The sequence below is a fragment of the Zosterops lateralis genome, assembly GCF_965231275.1.
Source record: "Zosterops lateralis genome assembly, chromosome: 27".
Taxonomy (NCBI): Eukaryota; Metazoa; Chordata; class Aves; order Passeriformes; family Zosteropidae; genus Zosterops; species Zosterops lateralis.
The window spans coordinates 720,053-743,288 of record NC_139787.1 but is presented as its reverse complement, the minus strand read 5'-3'; the positions used below and the strand labels follow the sequence as shown (position 1 = coordinate 743,288).

General features: G+C 45.8%; 2 protein-coding genes across 2 annotated transcripts; both read right to left on the bottom strand.

Annotated features, from left to right (window-relative positions):
- Positions 1–2,058: 2,058 nt before the first annotated feature.
- On the bottom strand, positions 2,059–13,715 carry SPRR5 (small proline rich protein 5; the record flags this gene model as incomplete). Its single annotated transcript, XM_083879185.1, has 2 exons — positions 2,059–2,452; positions 13,605–13,715. 2 exons carry the CDS (start codon positions 13,713–13,715, stop codon positions 2,276–2,278), a joined length of 288 nt encoding a protein of 95 aa, XP_083735311.1. The 3' UTR covers positions 2,059–2,275.
- A 7,188-nt stretch (positions 13,716–20,903) lies between these two features.
- Positions 20,904–22,431, bottom strand: LOC310919461 (uncharacterized protein; the record flags this gene model as incomplete). Its single annotated transcript, XM_083878828.1, has 1 exon — positions 20,904–22,431. The coding sequence occupies exon 1, from the start codon at positions 21,183–21,185 to the stop codon at positions 20,904–20,906; it is 282 nt and encodes a 93-aa protein (XP_083734954.1). The 5' UTR covers positions 21,186–22,431.
- Between the last annotated feature and the right edge of the window lie 805 nt (positions 22,432–23,236).

The window sequence follows — 23,236 nt, the reverse complement described above, 5'->3', positions numbered from 1 at the left end:
AACTCAATTCCCATTTGGAGGAATTGCAGGAATGAGTAAAAAAATCAATTTTTTTCCAGTCTCCTGTGAATAACTCAATTTCTACTTGGCGAAAGGGCAGGAATGAATAAGATAATAATTTTTTTTCAGTCTCCTGTGAATAACTCAATTCCCACTTGGAGGAATTGTAGGAATAAGTAAAAAAATCAATTTTTTTCATGCTGACACCTCCCAGGAACTGTCCCAGGGCAGGTGAATAATTTCTCGCTCTCCAACTTTTCCTTTTTTTTAACCCATCCCTCCCTAATGAGCACTTTTCCCACCACCTATAAATAATTAATTCCAATCCATTATTGACCAACTGGTTATTTGAGCACTCAGCTCATTCCTCACACTGATTAAGGGTGAATCACACTGGAGAAAACCTTTAATTTATTATTTTTACACAGCAAAAAAATGAGTTAATTGAGGCTGTTCCACTTTCCAAATTCTGCCCGCGGGATTTGGTTTTATTTCGATTCCCAAAAATAGCAAATTTGGCTCTTGGGGAAAACATGAACAGACAGATCAGGGTTGGAAATTTGAAACTCTTCAACATCTGCAGGAGGATTTATCTCCCCCAGGAATTCACCTCCTCCCAGCCCTGGAGGTGTTTTTCATGGATTTCAGGTTTTTTGGCAGTTCTTCCAACTTCAGGGATTAAATAATGATTCTAAACCCACAAGGAAATTGAGGTGGCACAAGACCAGAATGGAATTTCTGAAAAAAGAGATCCCAAAACAACAAATTCAAATTCAATCTGTGGTTGATCCTCAATTTGTCCCCAGAGTTCTGAGTGTCACCTCCAGGATTTCCCTGGTCACCTCCAGGTTTGGTCACTCCTCCCTCAAATTCCCCAAAATTCCCCAAAATTCCCCCAAAATCCCCCAAAATTCCCCAAAATTCTTTTTCCCCCAGGCTGAGCCCCTTTCCCATCTCCCCCAGGATTTTTTCAAACCTCCCTGGGCAGCCCCTGCCAAACCCTGACCCCTCTTTCCATGAGGAAATTCCTCCTGATTCCTGATTCCTCTTGTCAGGGACTTGTGTAGAGCCCAAAATTCCCAAAATTTCCCCCAAATTCCCCAATTTTTTTTTCCTCCAGGCTGAGCCCCTTTCCCAACTCCCCCAGGATTTCTCCAAACCTCCCTGGGCAGCCCCTGCCAAATCCTGACCCCTCTTTCCATGAGGAAATTCCTCCTGATTCCTGATTCCTCTTGTCAGGGACTTGTGCAGAACCAAAAATTCCCCAAAATTCCCCAAAATACCCCCAAATTCCCCAAAATTCCCCAAAATTCCCCAAAATTCCCCCCAAATTCCCCCCAAATTCCCCAAAATTCTTTTCCTCCATCTCCCCCAGGATTTCTCCATCCCCTTCCCCACCTCAGTTCCCTCCTCTGGCCCCTCTCCAGCCCCTCATTCAACAAGGCAATGACTGAAATCACCTTTGGCTCGGCTCAAAAACCATTTTTATTTCCTTGCTGGAGAAGCGAAGCAGCGAGAAGAGAACAATTCCCAGAGGAATTTTTGGCAGAGGAAATTGTTGGCAGAGGAATCATTGGCAGAGGAAAGACAAAACATCTTGGAGCTCCTAAAACTGGGAGGTTTCATCCCAAAACCAGGAAGTTTCATCCCAAAACCAGGAGGTTTCATCCCAAAACCAGGAGGTTTCATCCCAAAATTGGGAGATTTCATCCCAAAATTGGGAGGTTTCATCCCAAAACCAGGACATTTCATCCCAAAAACCTCTTCAATTTCGGGAGGCTTTTCTTGGAGAGAAGCGACAAAGCTGCGCCGTCACCGGAAAGATCTGGAAATTTCCGTCGAGGAGAAATTGGTTCATCCCAAATCTTGACCTTCAGAACTTGGGGTACGTTGGTGGCATCTTGCAGATGTTCTTGGTGACTTGGGGACACACTGGGGGACAATAACGCTGGACTGGGGGACAATAATTCTGGACTGGGGGACAATAACGTTGAATTGGGGGACAATAATTCTGGACTGGGGGATAATAATTCTGCACTTGGGGACAATAATTCTGCACTGGGGGACAGCAGGAGGTGACGTAGCTGAATCTCTGCCTTGCGAGGGTTTCATCCCAAAACCAGGAGGTTTCATCCCAAAATCTGGACGTTTCATCCCAAAATCCTCTTCAATTTCGGGAGGCTTTTCTTGGAGAGAAGCGACAAAGCTGCACCGTCACCGGAAAGATCTGGAAATTTCCGTCGAGGAGAAATTGGTTCATCCCAAATCTTGACCTTCAGAACTTGGGGTACGTTGGTGGCATCTTGCAGATGTTCTTGGTGACTTGGGGACACACTGGGGGACAATAACTTTGAATTGGGGGACAATAATTCTGCACTGGGGGACAATAACGCTGAACTGGGGGATAATAATTCTGCACTGGGGGACAGCAGGAGGTGACGTAGCCGAATCTCTGCCTCGGGAGAGTTTCATCCCAAAATCTGGAGGTTTCATCCCAAAATCTGGACGTTTCATCCCAAAATCCTCTTCAATTTCGGGAGGCTTTTCTTGGAGAGAAGCGACAAAGCTGCACCGTCACCGGAAAGATCTGGAAATTTCCGTCGAGGAGAAATTGGCGCAAATCCCAAATCTTGACCTTCAGAACTTGGGGTACGTTGGTGGCATCTTGCAGATGTTCTTGGTGACTTGGGGACACACTGGGGGACAATAACGCTGAACTGGGGGACAATAATTCTGGACTGGGGGATAATAATTTTGCACTTGGGGACAATAATTCTGCACTGGGGGACAGCAGGAGGTGACGTAGCCGAATCTCTGCCTCGGGAGAGTTTCATCCCAAAATCTGGAGGTTTCATCCCAAAATCCTCTTCAATTTCGGGAGGCTTTTCTTGGAGAGAAGCGACAAAGCTGCACCGTCACCGGAAAGATCTGGAAATTTCCGTCGAGGAGAAATTGGTTCATCCCAAATGTTGACCTTCAGAACTTGGGGTAAGTTGGTGGCATCTTGCAGATGTTCTTGGTGACTTGGGGACACACTGGGGGACAATAACGCTGCACTGGGGGACAATAACGTTGAATTGGGGGACAATAATTCTGGACTGGGGGATAATAATTCTGCACTTGGGGACAATAATTCTGCACTGGGGGACAGCAGGAGGTGACGTAGCCGAATCTCTGCCTGGGGAGGGTGAAGTGGCACGAGGAGCCCGAGCTGTGGCAGGAGGAGCCGCGGGACTCGTGGCACGAGGACCCGGAGCCGTGGCAGGAGGAGCCGAGGTCGTGGCAGGAGCCGCGGGAGCACATGGTGGTGGAGTTCTGGCTGAGAAAGGGGTGGGGGTGAGAGGAGGTTTTGGGTTAGTTTTTGTCAGTTAGAGATTAATTTAAAAAAAAAATATTTTATTTTAGATATAAATACTCCCGTCTTTTTAGTTTAATTTAAAAAAAATATATAAATACTCCCCTATTTTTATTTTATTTTTTTAAATATAAATACTCCCCTTTAAAAAAATAATTTAAAAAATATAAATACTCCCCTCTTTGTATTTTAACATTTTTAAAATATATAAATATTCCGCTCTTTTTCTTTTAAATATTTTTTAAATATAAATACTCCCCTTTTTTCTTTTAATTTTTTAAAATATAAATACTCCCCTTTTTCTAAAAAAAAAAAAAAATTTAAAAAATATAAATACTCCCCTTTTTTACTTTTAAATATTTGAAAAAATATAAATATTCCCCTCATTTTTTAAAAATATGTATTTTTAAAAAACTATAAATAGTCCCCTCTTTTTATTTTAAATATATATTTTTAATATAAATACTCCCCTCTTTTTCTTTTAAATATATTTTTTAAAATATAAATATTCCCCTCTTTTTATTTTCATTTTTTTAAATAAAAATACTCCCCTCTTTTTCTTTTCATTTTTAAAATATAAATACTCCCCTCTTTTTCTTTTCAATATATATATTTAAATATAAATACTCCCCTCTTTTTTTTTTTTTTTTTTTTTTTTTTTTTTTTTGAGATCTCCCTGAAATGTTTATCTCCCTTTTTTTTTTTTTCACTTGCCTAATCCAGACCCAGCACCCCCTGGATCCCACCAGATCTGCTTGGGGTGCTCTGGGAATTAGGGTGGGAAATCAGGGCCCTGGTGGATTCATATCAGGGCCTTGTGGGTTTTTTGGGGTGTGAAATCAGGGTCCTGTGGGTTCATATCAGGTCTCTGGGGGTCCTTTGGGGTGGAAAATCAGGGCCCTGGTGGGTCCTTTGGGGTGGGAAATCAGGGGAAATCAGGGTCCTGTGGGTCCACTGGGGTGTGAAATCAGGGCCTTGTGGGTCCATATCAGGGTCCTATGGGTCCTTTGGGGGGTCCTGTGGGTCCACTGGGGTGTGAAATCAGGACCCTGGTGGGTCCTTTGGGGTGGAAAATCAGGGCCCTGGTGGATTCATATCAGGGCCTTGTGGGTTTTTTGGGGTGTGAAATCAGGGTCCTGTGGGTTCATATCAGGTCTCTGGGGGTCCTTTGGGGTGGAAAATCAGGGCCCTGGTGGGTCCTTTGGGGTGGGAAATCAGGGGAAATCAGGGTCCTGTGGGTCCACTGGGGTGTGAAATCAGGGCCTTGTGGGTCCATATCAGGGTCCTATGGGTCCTTTGGGGGGTCCTGTGGGTCCACTGGGGTGTGAAATCAGGACCCTGGTGGGTCCTTTGGGGTGGAAAATCAGGGCCCTGGTGGGTTCATATCAGGGCCATGGGGGTCCTTTGGGGTGTGAAATCAGGGCCCTGGGGGTCTTTTGGGATGGGAAATCAGGGGGTCCATTGAAGTGTGAAATCAGGGCCCTGTGGGTCCATATCAGGGTCCTGTGGGTCCTTTGGGGTGTGAAATCAGGGTCAAGTTGAACCCCAGGAGCCCATCAGCCAAGCCCCAAATTCCAGCAGAATTTTTCTCACCCCAAGGATCCCTCCGGGGGCTCTGCACCTTTCCCGGGAATCCCTGGGAACCCCCACCCCTCCCTCATCCCTTCCCAAAATCCCAAAATCCCATCCTGGGACACCCATCAAACCCCCTGGTGGAGGTTCCCTCTCCACCACCAAGACCAGGAATAATAATAATAATAAAATTATTCCTTACCTTCTTCAGCTGCGGTGAGAACTTTCTGGAAGCGAAGGCTGGAAGGTGCAGGGGACTGAGCTGAAGGACCTTTTATACTCTCCTGAGGTTGTGAGGCATCTCCTCGTCACGACAATTTAATTAATCTCGCGGATGTTTGCGCTTCCTCCGTCTCGAGGTGTTTCCCCTCCTCGATTCCCAACGCGGGGAATTTTTTTTTTTTTTTTTTTTTTGGGAGGCAGCTCTCCCATTTCCTGGAGAATGACAGTGAGGTGACAGATTTAATTAAGAGAATGAGGAGTTGCATCAGGAGGAGAATCTCAGAAATGCTGACTTCCCCAGGTGCAGGTGACAGCTCAGGGATTTAATTCCCCCTCGTTGGCGAGTGCCAAGAGGAAATGGGATTATCCAGCTGGAGTTTCCTGGGGATGGCACAACACTGGAAAATCCAGCGGGATCTCCTCGGCTCCCCTGGGATGGAGAGGAACGAAATGTTCCTGATCCTTCACGTGCCCTGTGTCAGGGTCTGAAAATATATCAGGAAAATTTAATGGTTTGTTTTAAGGAGCTCAAAAGACACAACGAAGGAAGAACTCAATCAAAAAATTCACCTTTATTTAGTGCCAATAAATGCGATAGTGGGGTTGGGTGCAGGTGACAGCTCAGGGATTTAATTCCTGCAGTTCCTGGGGATGGCACAACACTGGAAAATCCAGCGGGATCTCCTCGTCTCCCTTGGGATGGAGAGGAATGAAATGTTCCTGATCCTTTGTGTGTCCCTTGTCAAGGTCAGTAAATATATCAGGAAAATCTGGTGGTTGGTTTCAAGGATCTCAAAAGACACAACAAAGGGAGAACTCAAAAATTCACCCTTATTTAGTGCCAATAAATGCGATAGTGGGGTTGGGTGCAGGTGACAGCTCAGGGATTTAATTCCCCTCGTTGGCGAGTGCCAAGAGGAAATGGGATTATCGGGCTGGAGTTTCCTGGGATGGCACAACACTGGAAAATCCAGCGGGATCTCCTCGGCTCCCCTGGGATGGAGAGGAACGAAATGTTCCTGATCTTTATATGCCCCTTGTCAGGGTTTGAAAATATATCAGGAAAAGCTGATGGTTCATTTTAAGGAGCTCAAAAGACACGGCAAAGGGAGAACTCAATCAAAAAAATCAGTTTTATTTAGTGCCAATAAATGCGATAGTGGGGTTGGGTGCAGGTGACAGCTCAGGGATTTAATTCCTGCAGTTCCTGGGGATGGCACAACACTGGAAAATCCAGTGGGATCTCCTCGTCTCCCTTGGGATGGAGAGGAATGAAATGTTCCTGATCCTTTGTGTGTCCCTTGTCAAGGTCAGTAAATATATCAGGAAAATCTGGTGGTTGGTTTCAAGGATCTCAAAAGACACAACAAAGGGAGAACTCAAAAATTCACCCTTATTTAGTGCCAATAAATGCGATAGTGGGGTTGGGTGCAGGTGACAGCTCAGGGATTTAATTCCCCCCATTGGCGAGTGCCAAGTGGAAATGGGATTATCGGGCTGGAGTTTCCTGGGGATGGCACAACACTGGAAAATCCAGCGGGATCTCCTCGGCTCCTGGGGATGGAGAGGAATGAAATGTTCCTGATCCTTTGTGTGCCCCTTGTCAGGGTTTGAAAATATATCAGGAAAATTTAATGGTTATTTTTAGGGATCTCAAAAGACATAACGAAGGGAGAACTCAATTTAAAAAATTGCCTTTATTTAGTGCCAATAAATGCGATAGTGGGATTGGGTGCAGGTGACAGCTCAGGGATTTAATTCCCCTTCGTTGGCGAGTGCCAAGAGGAAATGGGATTATTGAGCTGGAGTTTCCTGGGGATGGCACAACACTGGAAAATCCAGCAGGATCTCCTCGGCTCCCTTGGGATGGAGAGGAACGAAATGTTCCTGATCCTTTATGTGCCCCTTGTCAGGGTCAGCAAATATATGTGGGAAATTCTGGTGGTTGGTTTTAAGGATCCTGAAAGACACGGCAAAGGGAGAACTCAATCAAAAAATTCGCCTTTATTTAGTGCCAATAAATGCAATAGTGGCGAGAGAAAATAAAGAATAGTAAGAAATAGGGAAAAAGGGGAAGGGGATTAAGCTGCCAATGAGGAGGAATTAATTTCCCGAGGTTGGAAAAGCCTCTGAGGTCACCGAGTCCAATCTTTGACCATCTCCCCTTTTCCTTTACTGACTTGTCTTCTGTTCATTCCCAAATGAACGTGGGAATTATTCGCCACCAAATATTGGGATGCTTTGGGAACACGGAGGAATTTGAATGGAGAACTCCTGAAAAAATTACCAAAAAATCCCCCCAAAACCCAACAACAACAAAAACAAAACAAAACAAAAAAAAGCCAAAAAAACTCAACCCCCCCCCCAAAAAAACCACATCAAAAAAAAACCACCCAAAAAAATCCCAAACCAAAACAAAAAAAAAAAAAAAAAAAAAAAACAAAAACAAAAACCTCCCCACAAACCCCCTCAAAAACCAAAAACCGACCCCAAAAAACCCCTAAAAAACCAAAACCAAAACAAAAAAAAAACCACCAAAAAAACCCACCAAAAATCAAGGAAAAACCAAAATATCCAAATCAAACAAAAAAAAAAAAACCCACAAAAAAAACCCACCAAAAAACCCACCAAAAAAAACAACAAAAACCCCAAAAAACCCAAACTCAAAACCAAACAAATTAAAAAAAAAAAAAAAACCAAAAAAAAAAACCACACTCCAAACCAAACCAAACAAACCACCAAAAAAATCAAGAAAAAAAGAAAATAAAAGAATTCAAAGACAACGAGGATCTCATGAATCAGATTTATTATTTCCCACACCCAGACGAGTCTGAAAACACCAACACGAGACAAAGATTCCCAACAAAGCAATCACACCCTGAACTAATGAATAAAGACATTTCCCTAATAATTTATCACGCCCCAAATAATTAATAAGGACAATTCCCTAATAATTTAGCACTAACGAACACCACGAGCATTAATTAGGGGGAAGATTTCATCCCCAGCAGGATCCCAGAGGGCAGAGACACAGCCGGGGTTGGAATATCCGAGGTTGGAATATCCGAGGTTGAAACATCCGAGGTCGGAATTATCCGAGGTTGGAACATCCGAGGTCGGAATATCCGAGGTTGGAACATCTGAGGTCGGAATATCCGAGGTTGGAACATCCGAGGTTGGAACATCCGAGGTTGGAACATCCGAGGTTGGAATATTCGAGGTCGGAATATCCAAGGTTGGAATATTCGAGGTCGGAATATCCAAGGCTGGAACATTCGAGGTTGGAACATCCGAGGTTGGAACATTCGAGGTCAGAACATCCGAGGTTGGAACATCCGAGGTCGGAATTTCTGAGGTCGGAATATCCGAGGTTGGAACATCTGAGTTTGGAATATCCAAGGTCAGAATATCCAAGGTTGGAACATTCGAGGTTGGAATATCCAAGGCTGGAAAATCCGAGGTCAGAACCGGGAACTGGATCCTGCTCAGAACTTGGCACACGCCGGCGGAAGGTTCCAGATGTTCTTGGTGTACTGAGTGCAACAGGGGACCTGGGGACAGTAGGGGACAGCAGGGGGACACCGGGGGACAGGAGGACAGTAGGACACCTGGGGACAGCAGGACACCTGGGGATAACAGGACACCTGGGGACAATAAGGGACGGGAGGACAGCAGGGGACGGGGGGACAGTAACGCTTCACTGGGGGGCAGCAGGAGGGGACAGGGGGACAGGAGGGGACGGGGGGACAGCAGGGCCTGCTGTAGGTGCATTTCTCCCTCCGGATCTCGGGGCAGGGAGGTTCCGGCTCGTGGCAGGACGAGCGGGAGCGGAGGCAGGAGAACCACGACCTGTGGCAGGACGAGCGGGAGCCGTGGCAGGACGAGGACGAGGAGGACTCCAGGCGGTGGCACATCGTGCTGGGCTGTGGCAGAGCTGGAGGGAGGAGAAAGATGGTCAGGCTGGGAAATTTTGCATTTTTCTTGCCCCTCATTCCCATCTGGAATGAGAAATTATTTTTCTCTACATTTTGTGGTGACTCTTCTTTTCAGGGGATGATCCGTAATGGGAATTCCCCTCTCCAGATGCTCCTATCGGAGATTTTTAAGGCAAAATTTCCTTCGAAAACTTCTCTGCCTCCATCCCCTGCCATCCTGGGAAGTAATTCCCAGAATTCCAGAATTTTCTGGCTCTTTGCAGATCTGCCCCTTCAATTATTCCAATTTTTCTCCCATCTGTGAGAAAATCAAACTCTCCTTGTGTCCCTTCAGTCACCCCGATCATCAAAAAATAAGGAATTGCCAATCTGGGAAGGAATTCCCAGAATTCCAGAATTTTCTGGCTTCCAAAAATCTCCCTCTCTTTGCAGATCTGCCTCTTCAATCTTCAATTATTCCAATTTTTCTCCCATCTGTGAGAAAATCAAACTCTCCTTGTGTCTCTTCAGTCACCCCAATCATCAAAAATTAAAGAATTTCTAAACCAAGGAATTTTCAGCCACTCCAATCATTAAAAATTAAAGAATTACTAAGCCAAGGAATTTTCAGTCACCCCAATCATCAAAAATAAAGAATTTTTAAGGCCTAAACTCAGAACTCTCTGAACTTCAGTTGCTCAAGAGTCGATAAATCAACAAAACCCAAAACTCACCTTTGAGCTGGAGGAGGAACTCGAGGAGCTGATGTTGAGTGAAGGATGGACAGGAGATGATGGACTTTTATACCCCCAAAAACATTTTTTTTTTTGGGAATTAGACACCCCTTAGCAATGCTGACACAAACCCCTCCCCTCCATATTCATCTCCCACGTCTCATTTCCAGCATTTCCGACCCGACGCCGTCGAGAGAGGGGGGAAATTAAAAATAAAAAACCCCGACGATGACTTTTTTTTTTTTTTTTTTTTTTTTTTTTTATCCCTCAGCACTTTAATGAGCCAAAAGGATTTCCCAACCTGCTTAGAAAGGCATTTTTTTCAGAAGCTGCTGGCAAAAAAAAAATTAAATAAATGACCCCGTCCTTGGAGTTATTAAATGATTTGTCGTTGGGTAACCAGGATTGCATCAACTCCAGGAGGGTTTGACTCCATCCTCTGGTTTTTCATGGCACAGTCACGTTTTAATTGATTTTTTTTTCCTCCTGGGACACGAGGGATTGTAATTAAAGCCACGACTTCATTAGAGGGAGGTCCTGGTGACTTACGGTGACGCCAAATTGACGTTTCACCAATCCCGATTAATTTATTTTATTTTTTTTCCAGTTCTGTTTGCCAAACCATCAGCTGGTTTATTTTTTTTTTTGGTCTGGGCCATAATATTTTCCTGCTCGTGTTCGTCTTGGATGGAGAGGATTTGGAATTCTCATCAGGAAGGGTTTTACCTCTTGGTAAATCGTTTTCTACCCCGGATTTTTAGATTTTTGTGGGGTCCAGTTTTATTTTTAAGTAGTTTTGTGATTTTTATTAATTTCATTTTTGCTTCCAAGTTTCTCTCAGAACAACCCAAGGTTTTAAGGACCATAAAAATGGGTGATTGTCCCTTTCCCGGATTTTTGTGGGTTCCCGTTTTATTATTAAACTCTTTTGTAATTTTTATTAATTCCCTCATTTCTCTCTTTGCTTCCAAATTTCTCTCAGAGCAGCCCAAGGTTTTAAGGACCATAAAAATGGGTGATTGTCCCTTTCCCAGATTTTTAGATTTTTGTGGGGTCTTGTTTTATTTTTGAGCATTTTTGTAATTTTTATTAATTCCCTCATTTCTCTCTTTGCTTCCAAGTTTCTCTCAGAACAACCCAAGGTTTTAATGACCATAAAAATTTGTGATTTTCCCTTTCCCGTGCCTTTTATCCAAGTGAGTGCCACAGGAACAACTCAAGGATCAGAGGAATGAGACAAACAAAGTAAAAAAATCATAAAGTATTTAATGATTATTTTTATTTATTTGTCAGGCCACGATTGAGAAACCCAAAACCTTTTAAGAAAAACCTTTCAGAGCCAATCCTTGCTGAGGAAAATCTGAACTCTCCACCTTGGGTGGACAAAACTCTTTTTTATTTTTTTTTTTGGGGTGTCAACCCCTGAGTCAACTCCAAATCAGGCAGGAGGAATCTGCGGGATCAGGGAAAACACGGAATAATTTGGGCTTGGAAGGGACATTAAAAAACCATCTCACCCAACTCCCAGGGGTCATTAATTCCAGCTGACTCTGCTCGTTTGGGGAGAAGCTGATGCAGCCACAGAGCCAGTTCTGGAATTGTCGTCTCAGCTGGAGATAAGGAAAGTCTGAGCTGGTCAAAAAAAAAAAAAAAAAAAAAAAAAAAAAAAAAAAAAAGCCCAAGGGACAATTCAAACATTTATTTTTAAGTGTCTGTGATTGAAAATAGTAATTTGGAGCCCGGTGAAAGAGGAAAGGGGGGAGGAAAAGCCACAAGGTGTTTGTTTGGGGTTGTTAAACACCTTGGGGAGGTTTGGTGGGTTTGAGTCAGAGATGAATGGAGGGTGAGGAGGGGACGGGGGACAGGGATGGGACAAGGACAGGGACAGGGACAGGGACAGGGATGGGACAGGGACAGGGACAGGGACAGGGACAGGGACAGGGACAGGGATGGGACAAGGACAGGGACAGGGATGGGACAAGGACAGGGACAGGGACAGGGACAGGGATGGGACAGGGACAGGGACAGAGACAGGGACAGGGACAGGGATGGGACAGGGACAGGGACAGGGACAGGGATGGGACAGGGACAGGGACAGCAGGGGACAGGGACAGGGACAGGGATGGGACAGGGACAGGGACAGCAGGGGACAGGGACAGGGACAGGGATGGGACAGGGACAGGGACAGGGACAGGGACAGGGATGGGACAGGGATGGGACAGGGACAGGGACAGGGACAGGGATGGGACAGAGACGGGGATGGGACAGGGACAGGGATGGGACAGGGACAGGGACAGCAGGGGACAGGGACAGCAGGGGACAGGGACAGGGACAGGGACAGGGACAGGGGACAGGGGACAGGGACAGGGATGGGACAGGGATGGGACAGGGACAGGGACAGGGACAGGGATGGGACAGGGACAGCAGGGGACAGGGACAGGGATGGGACAGGGACAGGGACAGGGATGGGACAGGGACAAGGACAGGGACAGGGACAGGGATGGGACAGGGACAGCAGGGGACAGGGACAGGGACAGGGGCAGGGGATAGGGACAGGGGACAGGGACAGGGATGGCACAGGGACAGGGACAGGGACAGGGACAGGGACAGGACAAGGACAGGGACAGGGATGAAGACAGGGACAATGACAATGACAAGGACAGGGACAGGGACAGGGACAGGGATGGGACAGGGGACAAGGACAATGACAAGGACAAGGACAGGGACAGAGACAAGGACAGGGACAGGGACAGGGATGGGACAGGGGACAGGGACAATGACAAGGACAAGGACAGGGACAGAGACAAGGACAAGGACAGGGACAATCCCACACTGTAAACGGCTTAAATGGGATGGGAAAGGACATTAAAGGTCTCCAGTGCCGCCCCTGCCATGGGCAGGGTCACCTCCCACCATCCCAGGTGTCCCTGGGCACTTCCAGGGCTCATTTCCACCCTCCCTGGATATATAAATATAAATATATATAGTATATATTTATATATATTTTATATATAAAAAGATATATAAATTCATATATATATATATATTCATATTCTGTGTGTCGATATGTGAATAAAGAAGGTGCAGAGGAGCTCCCCGAGCTCCAGAAATGCCTCTGGAATTCCTGGATTTTATTATTTGGAACTTTTAGGGACACATTTTGCTATTGGCTTGAGGAGAAAAGCGAGAAGTGACAACAGAGAAGTCGGAGGTAAGAATTACTGTGAAAATAAAAAAAAAAGTCAAAGAATGAACAGGCCCATAAACCTCGTTTGCTTTCGGAAATCGAAATTTTATTATTTGGAAGTTTTAGGGGACATTTTGCTTGAGGAGAAAACAGCGAGAAGTGGCGACCAAGAAGTCAGAGGTAAGAATTAATCTGAAGAAAATAAAAAAGGTCAAAGAATGAACAGTCCCATAAATCCTTTTTGCTTTCAGAAATCAAAATTTTATTATTTTGGAGGCTACCAAGCGGGGCGAAGAACAACAAGAACCAACCCCCATCTTTATGGAGAGCAGAGACAAATCAAACCAAAAAAACCACCAAAACCAAGAACCAAATCCTAACCGCGGACAGAAAAACCAAACCAAAAATCAGAATAAATAACCATCGATTCAATTTCAGGCTCGAAATCCTCAATACTTGGGGTAACTTTGCGGCATCTTGCAGATGTTTTTGGTGAGCTGGGGGCAATAACGCTGCACTGGGGGGCAGCAGGGCTGCATTGGGGGGCAGTAACGCTGCATTGGGGGGCAGCAGGGCTGCACTGGGGCGCAGCAGGGCTGCACCCAGCTGAATTTCTGCACCGGCTGCCTCTGGATGATGTAGTGGCACGAAGGGCCGGAGTCGTGGCAGGAGGAACGCGACTCGTGGCAGGAGGAGGTTTCGTGGCGGTGGCAGGAGCCGCGGGAGCACATCCTGCTGGTTTGGGCTGCAGGGAGGAGAGGAAAAGTCAGAGAGGGCACCAGGCCATGAAAATTCACCCTGAGATTGCCTGTTTTCTTCCCAATTTCTTCATGGGGGAGGAATTGGGAGATGCTTTAATCCCTCACTAAAGCCCAGAGATATTTGCCTTGGGATTCCCCGTTTTCCTCCCTAATTTCTTCCTTGGTGGAGGAGGAATTGGGCTCAGTGTTGTTGGGAAATGTTTTAATCCCTCACTAAAACTCATGGACATTCACCTTGGGATTCCCCGTTTTCCTCCTAATTTCTTCATGGGTGAGGAATTGGGAGATGCTTTAATCCCTCAATAAAACCCAGAGATATTTGCCTTGGGATTCCCCATTTTCTTCCCAATTTCTTCATGGGTGAGGAATTGGGAGATGCTTTAATCCTTCATTAAAGCCCAGAGATATTTGCCCTGGGATTCCCCATTTTATACCTAATTTCATCATTGATGAGGAATTGGGGTTGGTGTTGGTGGGAAATGTTTTAATCCCTTACTAAAACCCATGGACATTCACCTTGGGATTCCCTGTTTTCCTCCTAATTTCTTCATGGGTGAGGAATTGGGAGATGCTTTAGTCCCTCACTAAAGCCCAGAGATATTTGCACTGGGATTCCCTGTTTTCCTCCTAATTTGTTCATGGGTGAGGAATTGGGGTTGGTGCTGTTGGGAGATGATTTAATCCCTCACTAAAGGCCGTGGACACTCACACTGAGATTCCTCATTTTATTCCTAATTTCTTCAGGGGTGAGGAATTGGGGTCAATGCCATTGGGAGATACTTTAACCCCTCACTAAATCCTGTGGATATTTGCCCTGAGATTCCCCATTTTATTCCCAATTTCTACATGTGTGAGGAACTGGGAGATGCTTTAATCCCTCACTAAAGCCCAGAGATATTTACCTTGGGATTCCCTGTTTCCCTCCTAATTTGTTCATGGGTGAGGAATTTGGGTTGGTGTTGGTGGGAGATGCTTTAATCCCTCACTAAACCCGTGGATATTTTGCCCTGGGATTCCCCATTTCCTCCTAATTTCTTCATGGGTGAGGGATTGGGGTTGGGAAATGTTTTAATCCCTCACTAAACCCAGAATATTTTACGGCTGGGACTTGATTCAATGTCCCAAACATCCCTTTCCCAAGAGCAGCTCCACACCCTCAGGCTCTTCCTGTTTGGAATTCTCCCAGTTCCTTTCCCACTAAACCCCTCTCTTTATATTTTCTACCCTTTATTATTTTTTTTTTTTTTAACTCAAGGCCTTTCTTCTCATTTGTTTTAATATTTTCCTCTCGTGGGTAATGAGAATTTTGTCTCCAGCAGGACCAAGAACCAGAAGTGAGGAGGGAAATATCCAACACTCCCAATTCTACCCGAATTTGTGGGAAAACATCTGGTTCCCTAAAGAAAAACAGGGATTTTTTTTTGAAGTCCCAGTTGAAGGGGGGGAATTAAAAATTATAGGAGAAATGAAAAAATTGAAGGGAGAAATGAAAAAATTGAAGGGGAAATGAAAAAATTGAAGGGAAAATGAAAAAAATTGAAGGAGGAATGAAAAATTCAAAGGGGGAATGAAAAATTCAAGGGGGGAATGAAACACTGAAGGGAGAATGAAAAATTGAAGGGGGAATAAAAATTGAAGGGGGGAATAAAAAAATTGAAGGGGAATAAAAAATTGAAGGGGGGAATAAAAAATTGAAGGGGAATAAAAAATTGAGGGGGGAATAAAAAAATTGAAGGGGAAATAAAAAATTCAAGGGAGGAATGAACAATTGAAGGGGGAAATGAAAAAATCGATCAGGAAATAAAAAACTGAAGGGGAAAAGAAATATTTGACTCACCCTTGAGCAGTGGGCACGGAGCTGTTTTTGGAGCAGAGCAGCGACTGACGGGAAACCGGGACGGGAAAAAACCTTTTATACTTTTTGCACGGCTTTATCTGGGCCATGAGACATCCCCTAATTACAGATCCCAGCCCCGATTCCCCGTATTCCCCTCCCTTTGATGCTTTTAATTATTATTAGCTCATTAATTCCTCCGTGAAGGAGATGGGAAGGAATTTTCACGTTGAGGTGACGCCAGCGATGAGGGATCTGTTTGGAAATCCAGAAATTCCGATTCCTCGGGGACACGTGGGCCTGGAAATCCACACCTGACCGAGTTCCATCAACGATTTGTTGATGTTTAATCCCCAAGGATTTGGGTTTAGGGCAGGGATGTTCCAGGGGAATTGCCAAATGGGGCAGGAAATGACAATGGGAGGTTTGGATTAGCCCAAATCTGTCTTTTGTTGGTCATTCCGACCTGCCCGACTGGTGTGGCCCAGAAAGGAGATCGCCTAATGGTGACACCGTGGATGGGGGGTCACAGGTGACACCATGGATGTGGGGTCACAGGTGACACCAAAGCTGTGGGGTCACAGGTGACACCAGACCTGTCCCAGAGGGGGTTTGTGTCCATGGGGTGACACCAGACCTGACCCAGGGTGGGTTCCTGCCCATGATCCCACAGGTTTTACCCACCCAGGGTGGGTTCCTGTCCATGGTCCCACAGGGGTTCACATGGACCTAATGGGGTCACAGATTTTACCACCAGACCTGACCCAGGGTGGGTTCCTGTCCATGGGGTCAAAGGTTTTATCACCAAAGCTGTCCCAGAGTGGGTCCTTGTCCATGGGGTGACACCAAACTTGTCCCAGGGTGGGTTCCTGTCCATGGAACTCACAGGGGTTCACATGGACCTAATGGGGGTCACAGGTTCTGACATTAAACCTGCCCCAGAGTGGCTTCTTGTCCATGGGGTGACACCAAACTTGTCCCAGGTGGGTTCCTGTCCATGATCCCACAGATTTGGCCCCCAAATCTGCCCCAGAGTGGGTCCTTGTCCATGGGGTGACACCAAAGCTGTCGCAGGGTGGGCTCCTGTCCATGGAACTCACAGGGATTCACACGGACCTAATGGGTCACAGGTTCTGCCCCCAAACCTGACCCATAGTGGGTTCCTGTCAATGGGGTGACACCAAATCTGCCCCAGGGTGGGTTCCTGTCTATGATCCCACAGGTTTATTTTATTTTTATGCTTATGTTTTTACGTTTATTTTTGAAATTATTTTTATTTTTATTTTTTACTTTTATTTTTTAATTTTAATGTTTATGATTATTTTATTTTTTATTTTTAATTTTTTATTTTTAATTTTTTATTTTTAATTTTTAATTTTTAATTTTTAATTTTTAATTTTTTATTTTTTATATTTTTTATTTTTTATTTTTTATTTTTATATTTTTAATTTTAATGTTTATGATTATTTTATTTTTATTTTTTATTTTTTATATTTTTATATTTTTAATTTTTATTTTAATTTTCATTTTTTATTTCTATTTTTTTATTTATTTATTTATTTAGCCATAAAGCCCTGCTGTCGCTGCCCCGCTTCCAGCACTTCTCAGATGACGAAGCAAAGAGAGACACAAACACATCCGAGTGATGGAGGAACCACCTCAAAGCTGCATTTCCCATGAATCACAGCCAGACTTTGGTCTCCCTGGTCCCATAAAGGGCAGGAACGTGTCAGACCTGGGATGGCACCAGGATTTGGGATGAGGCACCAGGATTAGGGATGAGGCACCAGGATTTGGGATGAGGCACCAGGATTTGGGGTGATGCTCCTCTGACTCACCGGGATCCCTCACGTTGTGCCCTTCCCAGGGCACGGAAGGAGCCTGGGAATTTTTTACCTGTAAAGTTTGGGTTTAGGATTCAGCTGGGCAGAATTTTGGGGATTTTTGGCCATGTGGAGAGGGGGGGATTTGTCGGGTGAGAGAGGTGAGGAGGGGAAATTATATATTTAAAAAAAAAAAAAAAAGAGAAAAAAAAAGAAGAAGAAAAAAGAAGAAAAAAAGAAGGGAAAAAAAGAAAAAAATTTAAAAAAAGAAAAAAAAAAGAAAAAAAGAGAAGGAAATAAAGAAGAAAAAAAAAAAAAAAGAAAAAAAAAAAAAAGAGAAAAAATGTCTCTGTGATGTCCCCATGATGTCCCCATGATGCCCCCATGGTGTCCCCACACCAAGCTGGAGTCACTCTGTGGTGTCCCCGTGGTGTCCTCATGACAGGCTGGAGCCGCTCTGTGACATCCCCATGGTGTCCCTGTACCACGTTGAACCTCCTCTATGGTGTCCCCACACGAGGCTGGCACTGCTCTGTGATGTCCCCATGGTGTCCCCATGGTGTCCCCATGCCAGGCTGGAGCCACTCTGTGACATCCCCATGGTGTCCCTGTACTGTCCCAATCTTGTCCCCGTGCCAGGCTGGAGCCACTCTGTGGTGTCCCCATGGTGTCCCCATGCCAGGCTGGCACTGCTCTGTGGTGTCCCCATGGTGTCTCCATGGTGTCCCTGTGATGTCCCCATGGTGTCCTCTTGGTGTCCCCATGCCAGGCTGGCACCACTCTGTAGTGTCCCTGTGCCAGGCTGGAGCCACTCTATGGTGTCCCCATGGTGTCCCCGTGGTGTCCCTGTGCCAGGCTGGCACGAGTCTGTGATGTCCCCATGGTGTCCCCACGCCAGGCTGGCACTGCTCTGTGGTGTCCCCATGGTGTCCCCATGATGTCCCCGTGGTGTCCCTGTGCCAGGCTGGAGTCACTCTGTGCTGTCCCCATGCCAAGCTGGCACCACTCTGTAGTGTCCCTGTGCCAGCCTGGCACTGCTCTGTGATGTCCCCATGGTGTCCCCACACCAGGCTGGAGCCACTCTGCGGTGTCCCCATGGTGTCCCCGTGCCAGCCTGGCACCGCTCTGTGGGTGAAGAGATGTCCATAAAAACCTGCAGTTGGATTTTTCCAACCCGCAGTTGGATTTCTCCCAAGGTTTAAACCGACTTAAAACACAAAAATTTCATGTTCCCCTTGTCAACATAAAAGAAAAAAAAATTAAAAAATGGGATTTGGGATGAAGAGATGCCCATAAAAACCTGAAATTGGATTTCCCAGCCCGGGGTGGGGTCAGTGGGATGAGCCCAGCCCTGTGTGTGACTCTCCAGACATTTAATGATCCAGGGTTAGTCCTGACCCCCCCGAGAGGAGCCAGGAAGGCGCAATTAGCGCTCCTTTAATTGGGGCTCTTAATTAAAGTAACGAGCAGCCTCAGCCCCGGGGGTGTGAGGCCTGTGATGGAAGGAGTGAGGAATGAACGGCGGGGCTGGGGACGGGCCCATCCAGACTGAGGTGGGGACACCACGGGGACACCATGGGGACACCATGGGGACACCACGGGGACACCATGGGGACACCACGGGGACACCATGGGGACACCACGGGGACATCACAGAGCAGTGCCAGCCTGGCATGGGGACACCATGGGGACACCATGGGGACACCATGGGGACACCATGGGGACACCACGGGGACACCATGGGGACATCACAGAGCAGTGCCAGCCTGGCATGGGGACACCATGGGGACACCACGGGGACACCACGGGGACACCATGGGGACACCATGGGGACACCACGGGGACACCCTGGGGACACCATGGGGACACCACGGGGACATCACGGGGACACCATGGGGACACCATGGGGACACCATGGGGACATCACGGGGACACCATGGGGACATCACGGGGACACCATGGGGACACCATGGGGACATCACGGGGACACCATGGGGACACCATGGGGACACCATGGGGACATCACGGGGACACCATGGGGACATCACAGAGCAGTGCCAGGCTGGCATGGGGACACCATGGGGACATCACGGGGACACCATGGGGACACCATGGGAATATCACAGGGACACCATGGGGACATCACAGAGCAGTGCCAGCCTGGCATGGGGACACCATGGGGACACCATGGGGACACCATGGGGACACCATGGGGACACCACAGAGCAGTGCCAGCCTGGTTTTGGAGATCAGGGAACTCCAGAATTCCCAAATTCTGCATTTAGAGGGGCCAGAAGGGACGCTGAACTTGATGTGATCCTCACTCTGGTCATATCCTCCTGATTTTGGGGATCAGGGGTCTCCAGAATTCCCAAATTCTGTGTTTGGAGGGCTCAGAAAGGACCCTGAGCATGATGCTCCCTTTCAATAAAGACCAAAACACCCCAAATTCTGCATTTAGAGGGGCCAGAAGGGACTCTGAGCATGACATGGTCCTTGCCATGCTCATATTCTGTTTTGGGGGATCAGGGATCTCCAGAATTCCCAAATTCTGCATTTGGAGGGCTCAGAAAGTCCCTGAGCATGATGCTCCCTTTCAATAAAGACCAAAATACCCCAAATTCTGCATTTGGAGGGCTCAGAAGGGACTCTGAGCATGACGTGGGATGGCAGAGAGGAGGATCTGCACCTTCAGCCCCAGACGGATTTGGAAATCTCACCTGGGCAGGTGCCCAAGGTGAGCTGAGCCATCCCAAGCCCTGCAAGGCCCTGGGGAAAGGGAGGGAACCTTGGAAATCTCAACCAGCTCTCAACCAGGAATGACGCCAAAGATAAGGAAATAAAATAAAAACCAGTGGGAAAAAACCACCAGGAGACTCCAGCAGGTTTGATGAGCTTTAGGCTTTAATTAATTAATCCAGAGCAAGGAATGAAGAGACGGGGATTCTCAACATGGGGAAGAGGGAAAAAATAACCCAAATTTCACCTCATTAATGCCACTTTTGGGGTTCTCAGGGAAAAAATCAAAAGGGTTTTGCAGGGATGAGGCAGGACCTGTCCAAGCTCAGAGTGGGGACAGGAGGAGAAATTTTGGGACGGATTTGGAAATCAGCCCAAGGCGAGCTGAGCCATCCCAAGCCCTGCAATGCCCTGGGGAAAGGGAGGGAGTCATGAAAATCCCAACCAGCTCCAGGAATGACGCCAAAGATAAGGAAAAAAAAATAAAAACCAGTGGGAAAAAACCACCAGGAGACTCCAGCAGGTTTGATGAGCTTTAGGCTTTAATTAATTCATCCAGAGCAAGGAACGGAGAGATGGGGATTCGCCACAGAGGAGGGAAAAAATAATAAATCCCAATTTCACCTCATTAATGCCACTTTTGGGGTTCTCAGGGAAAAAAAAACCAAAGGGATTTGCAGGGATGAGGCAGGACCTGTCCAAGCTCAATGGGGGGACAGGAGGAGAAATTTTGGGGTCACCCCCAATTCTTCATCATCTCCTTCACTTCTGCTGCTGCTGCGGCGGCCACTGAACCGGCTGCTTGATCTGCTGCTGCTGCTGTTGACATTGGACCACCTGGGGCACCTGCTGGGCCACCTGGGCCACCTGGGCCACCTGCCCGGTGGCCGCGGGGCACTGAGGGGTCAGCACCACCACCGGGGTGACGTCGGGCACGGCGGTGACCTCGTGGCAGGCCACGCGCTCGGTGTCATGGCAGGACGCGCCGCCGTGGCAGGAGGAGCTCTCGGAGCCGTGGCAGCCGCGGTTCTCACGGGAACACATTTTTGGGTTTTTGGAGAGGTGGAAGAGCTGGGGAGAAGGAGAGGAGGTTTGGGTTAGAGTCACAGATTTTATTTTTTTTTTTTTTTTTCATTTTATTTTTGAGTCATTTCCCTGTTCTTCCTGGAGCCATTTCTCTGCTATTTTTGAGCAGTTTTCCTGCTATTTTTTAGCTTTTCTCCTGCTCTTCCTTGAGCCACTTCCCTGCTATTTTTGAGCCACTTCACTGCTATTTTTTGAGCCACTTCCCTGCTATTTTTGAGCCATTTCTTCTCTGCAGTTTTTGATCAATTTCCTTTCTATTTTTTGAGACATTTCCCTGCTCTTCCTTGAGCCACTTTCCAGTTATTTTTGAACCATTTCCCTGCCCTCCTTGAGCCATTTCCCTTCTATTTTTGAACCATTTTCCTGCTCTCCTTGAGCCCTTTCCCTGCTATTTCTTGAGCCATTTCCCTGCTATTCCTTGAGCCATTTCCCTGCTATTTTTGGACCCATTTTTTTCCTGCCTTCCTTGAGCCACTTTCCAGTTATTTTTCAGCCACTTCCCTGCTATTTTTTGAGCCACTTCCCTGCTATTCCTTGAGCCATTTCACTTCTATTTTTGGAGCCATTTCCTTGCTATTTTTTTTTTTTTTTTGCCATTTTCCTGCTATTTTTTGAGCCATTTTCCTGTTTTCTTTGAACCATTTTTCCAGGTTTTTTTTTGCCACTTCCCTGCTCTTCCTTGAGCCATTTCCCTGTTATTTTTGGAGCCATTTCCCTGCTTTTTTTAAAGCCATTTTCCTGCTATTTTTGGACCCATTTCCCTGCTCTCCTTGAGCCACTTCCCTGCTATTCCTTGAACCATTTCCCTTCTATTTTTGGAGCCATTTCCTTGCTATATATATATATATAATTTTTTTTTTTTTTTGCCATTTTCCTGCTATTTTTTGAGCCATTTTCCTGCTTTCTTTGAACCATTTTCCCATTTTTTTTTTTTGGCACTTCCCTGCTCTTCCTTGAGCCACTTCCCTTCTATTTTTGAACCCATTTTCCTTCCTTCCTTGAGCCACTTTCCATTTATTTTTCATCCACTTCCCTGCTATTTTTTATCCATTTCCCTTCTCTCCCTTGATCCATTTCCCTGCCCCGTGTGACTCCGGGACATCCCGCCCCAGCCAAGAGACACCTTTGGCAACAATCCCAAAATCTCGTAGCCTGGAGGAGCCTGACCCAGCCAGGACTGGAGGGGAAAAAAAATTCCACTTCCTAAAAATAAAAACAAATTATCCTTCCTTGATCCCTCTGCTGCCTCCAGGATTAATTTTCTGATTGTGGGGGAATAAATTTCCATCTTAACCCCAAAATAATTTTATGGAAGATCAACCATTCGCCCCCAAATCCCGTTATTTGCTTCCATTAATTTCCATTTGATTCTTTTTGGATCCTGGAAAGCACCAGAATAACCCAAATATTAATAATTTCATTTATTTCCAATTTGTCCTTTTTTGGATCTTGGAAAGCACCAGAATAATCCAAATATTAATAATTTCATTAATTCTTTTTGGATCCTGGAAAGCACCACAATAACCCTAATATTAATAATTTCACTAATTTCCATTTAATTATTTTTGGATCCTGCAAAGTACCAGAATAACCCAAATATTAATAATTTCATTCATTTCCAATTTATCCTTTTTTAGATCATGGAAAGCACCAGAATAACCCAAATATTAATACTTTCATTAATTACCATTTAATTCTTTTTGGATCCTGGAAAGCACCAGAATAACCCAAATATTAATAATTTCATTTATTTCCATTTAATTCTTTTTGAATCCTGGAAAGCACCAGAATAACCCAAATAATAACCCAAATAATAATACTTTCACTCATTTCCATTTAATTCTTTTTGGATCCTGGAAAGCACCACAATAACCCCAATATTAATAATTTCACTCATTTCCATTTAATTCTTTTTGGATCCTGGAAAGAATCCCAGAATAACCCAAATAATAACCCAAATAATAACCCAAATAATAACCCAAATATTAATACTTTAATTAATTTCCATT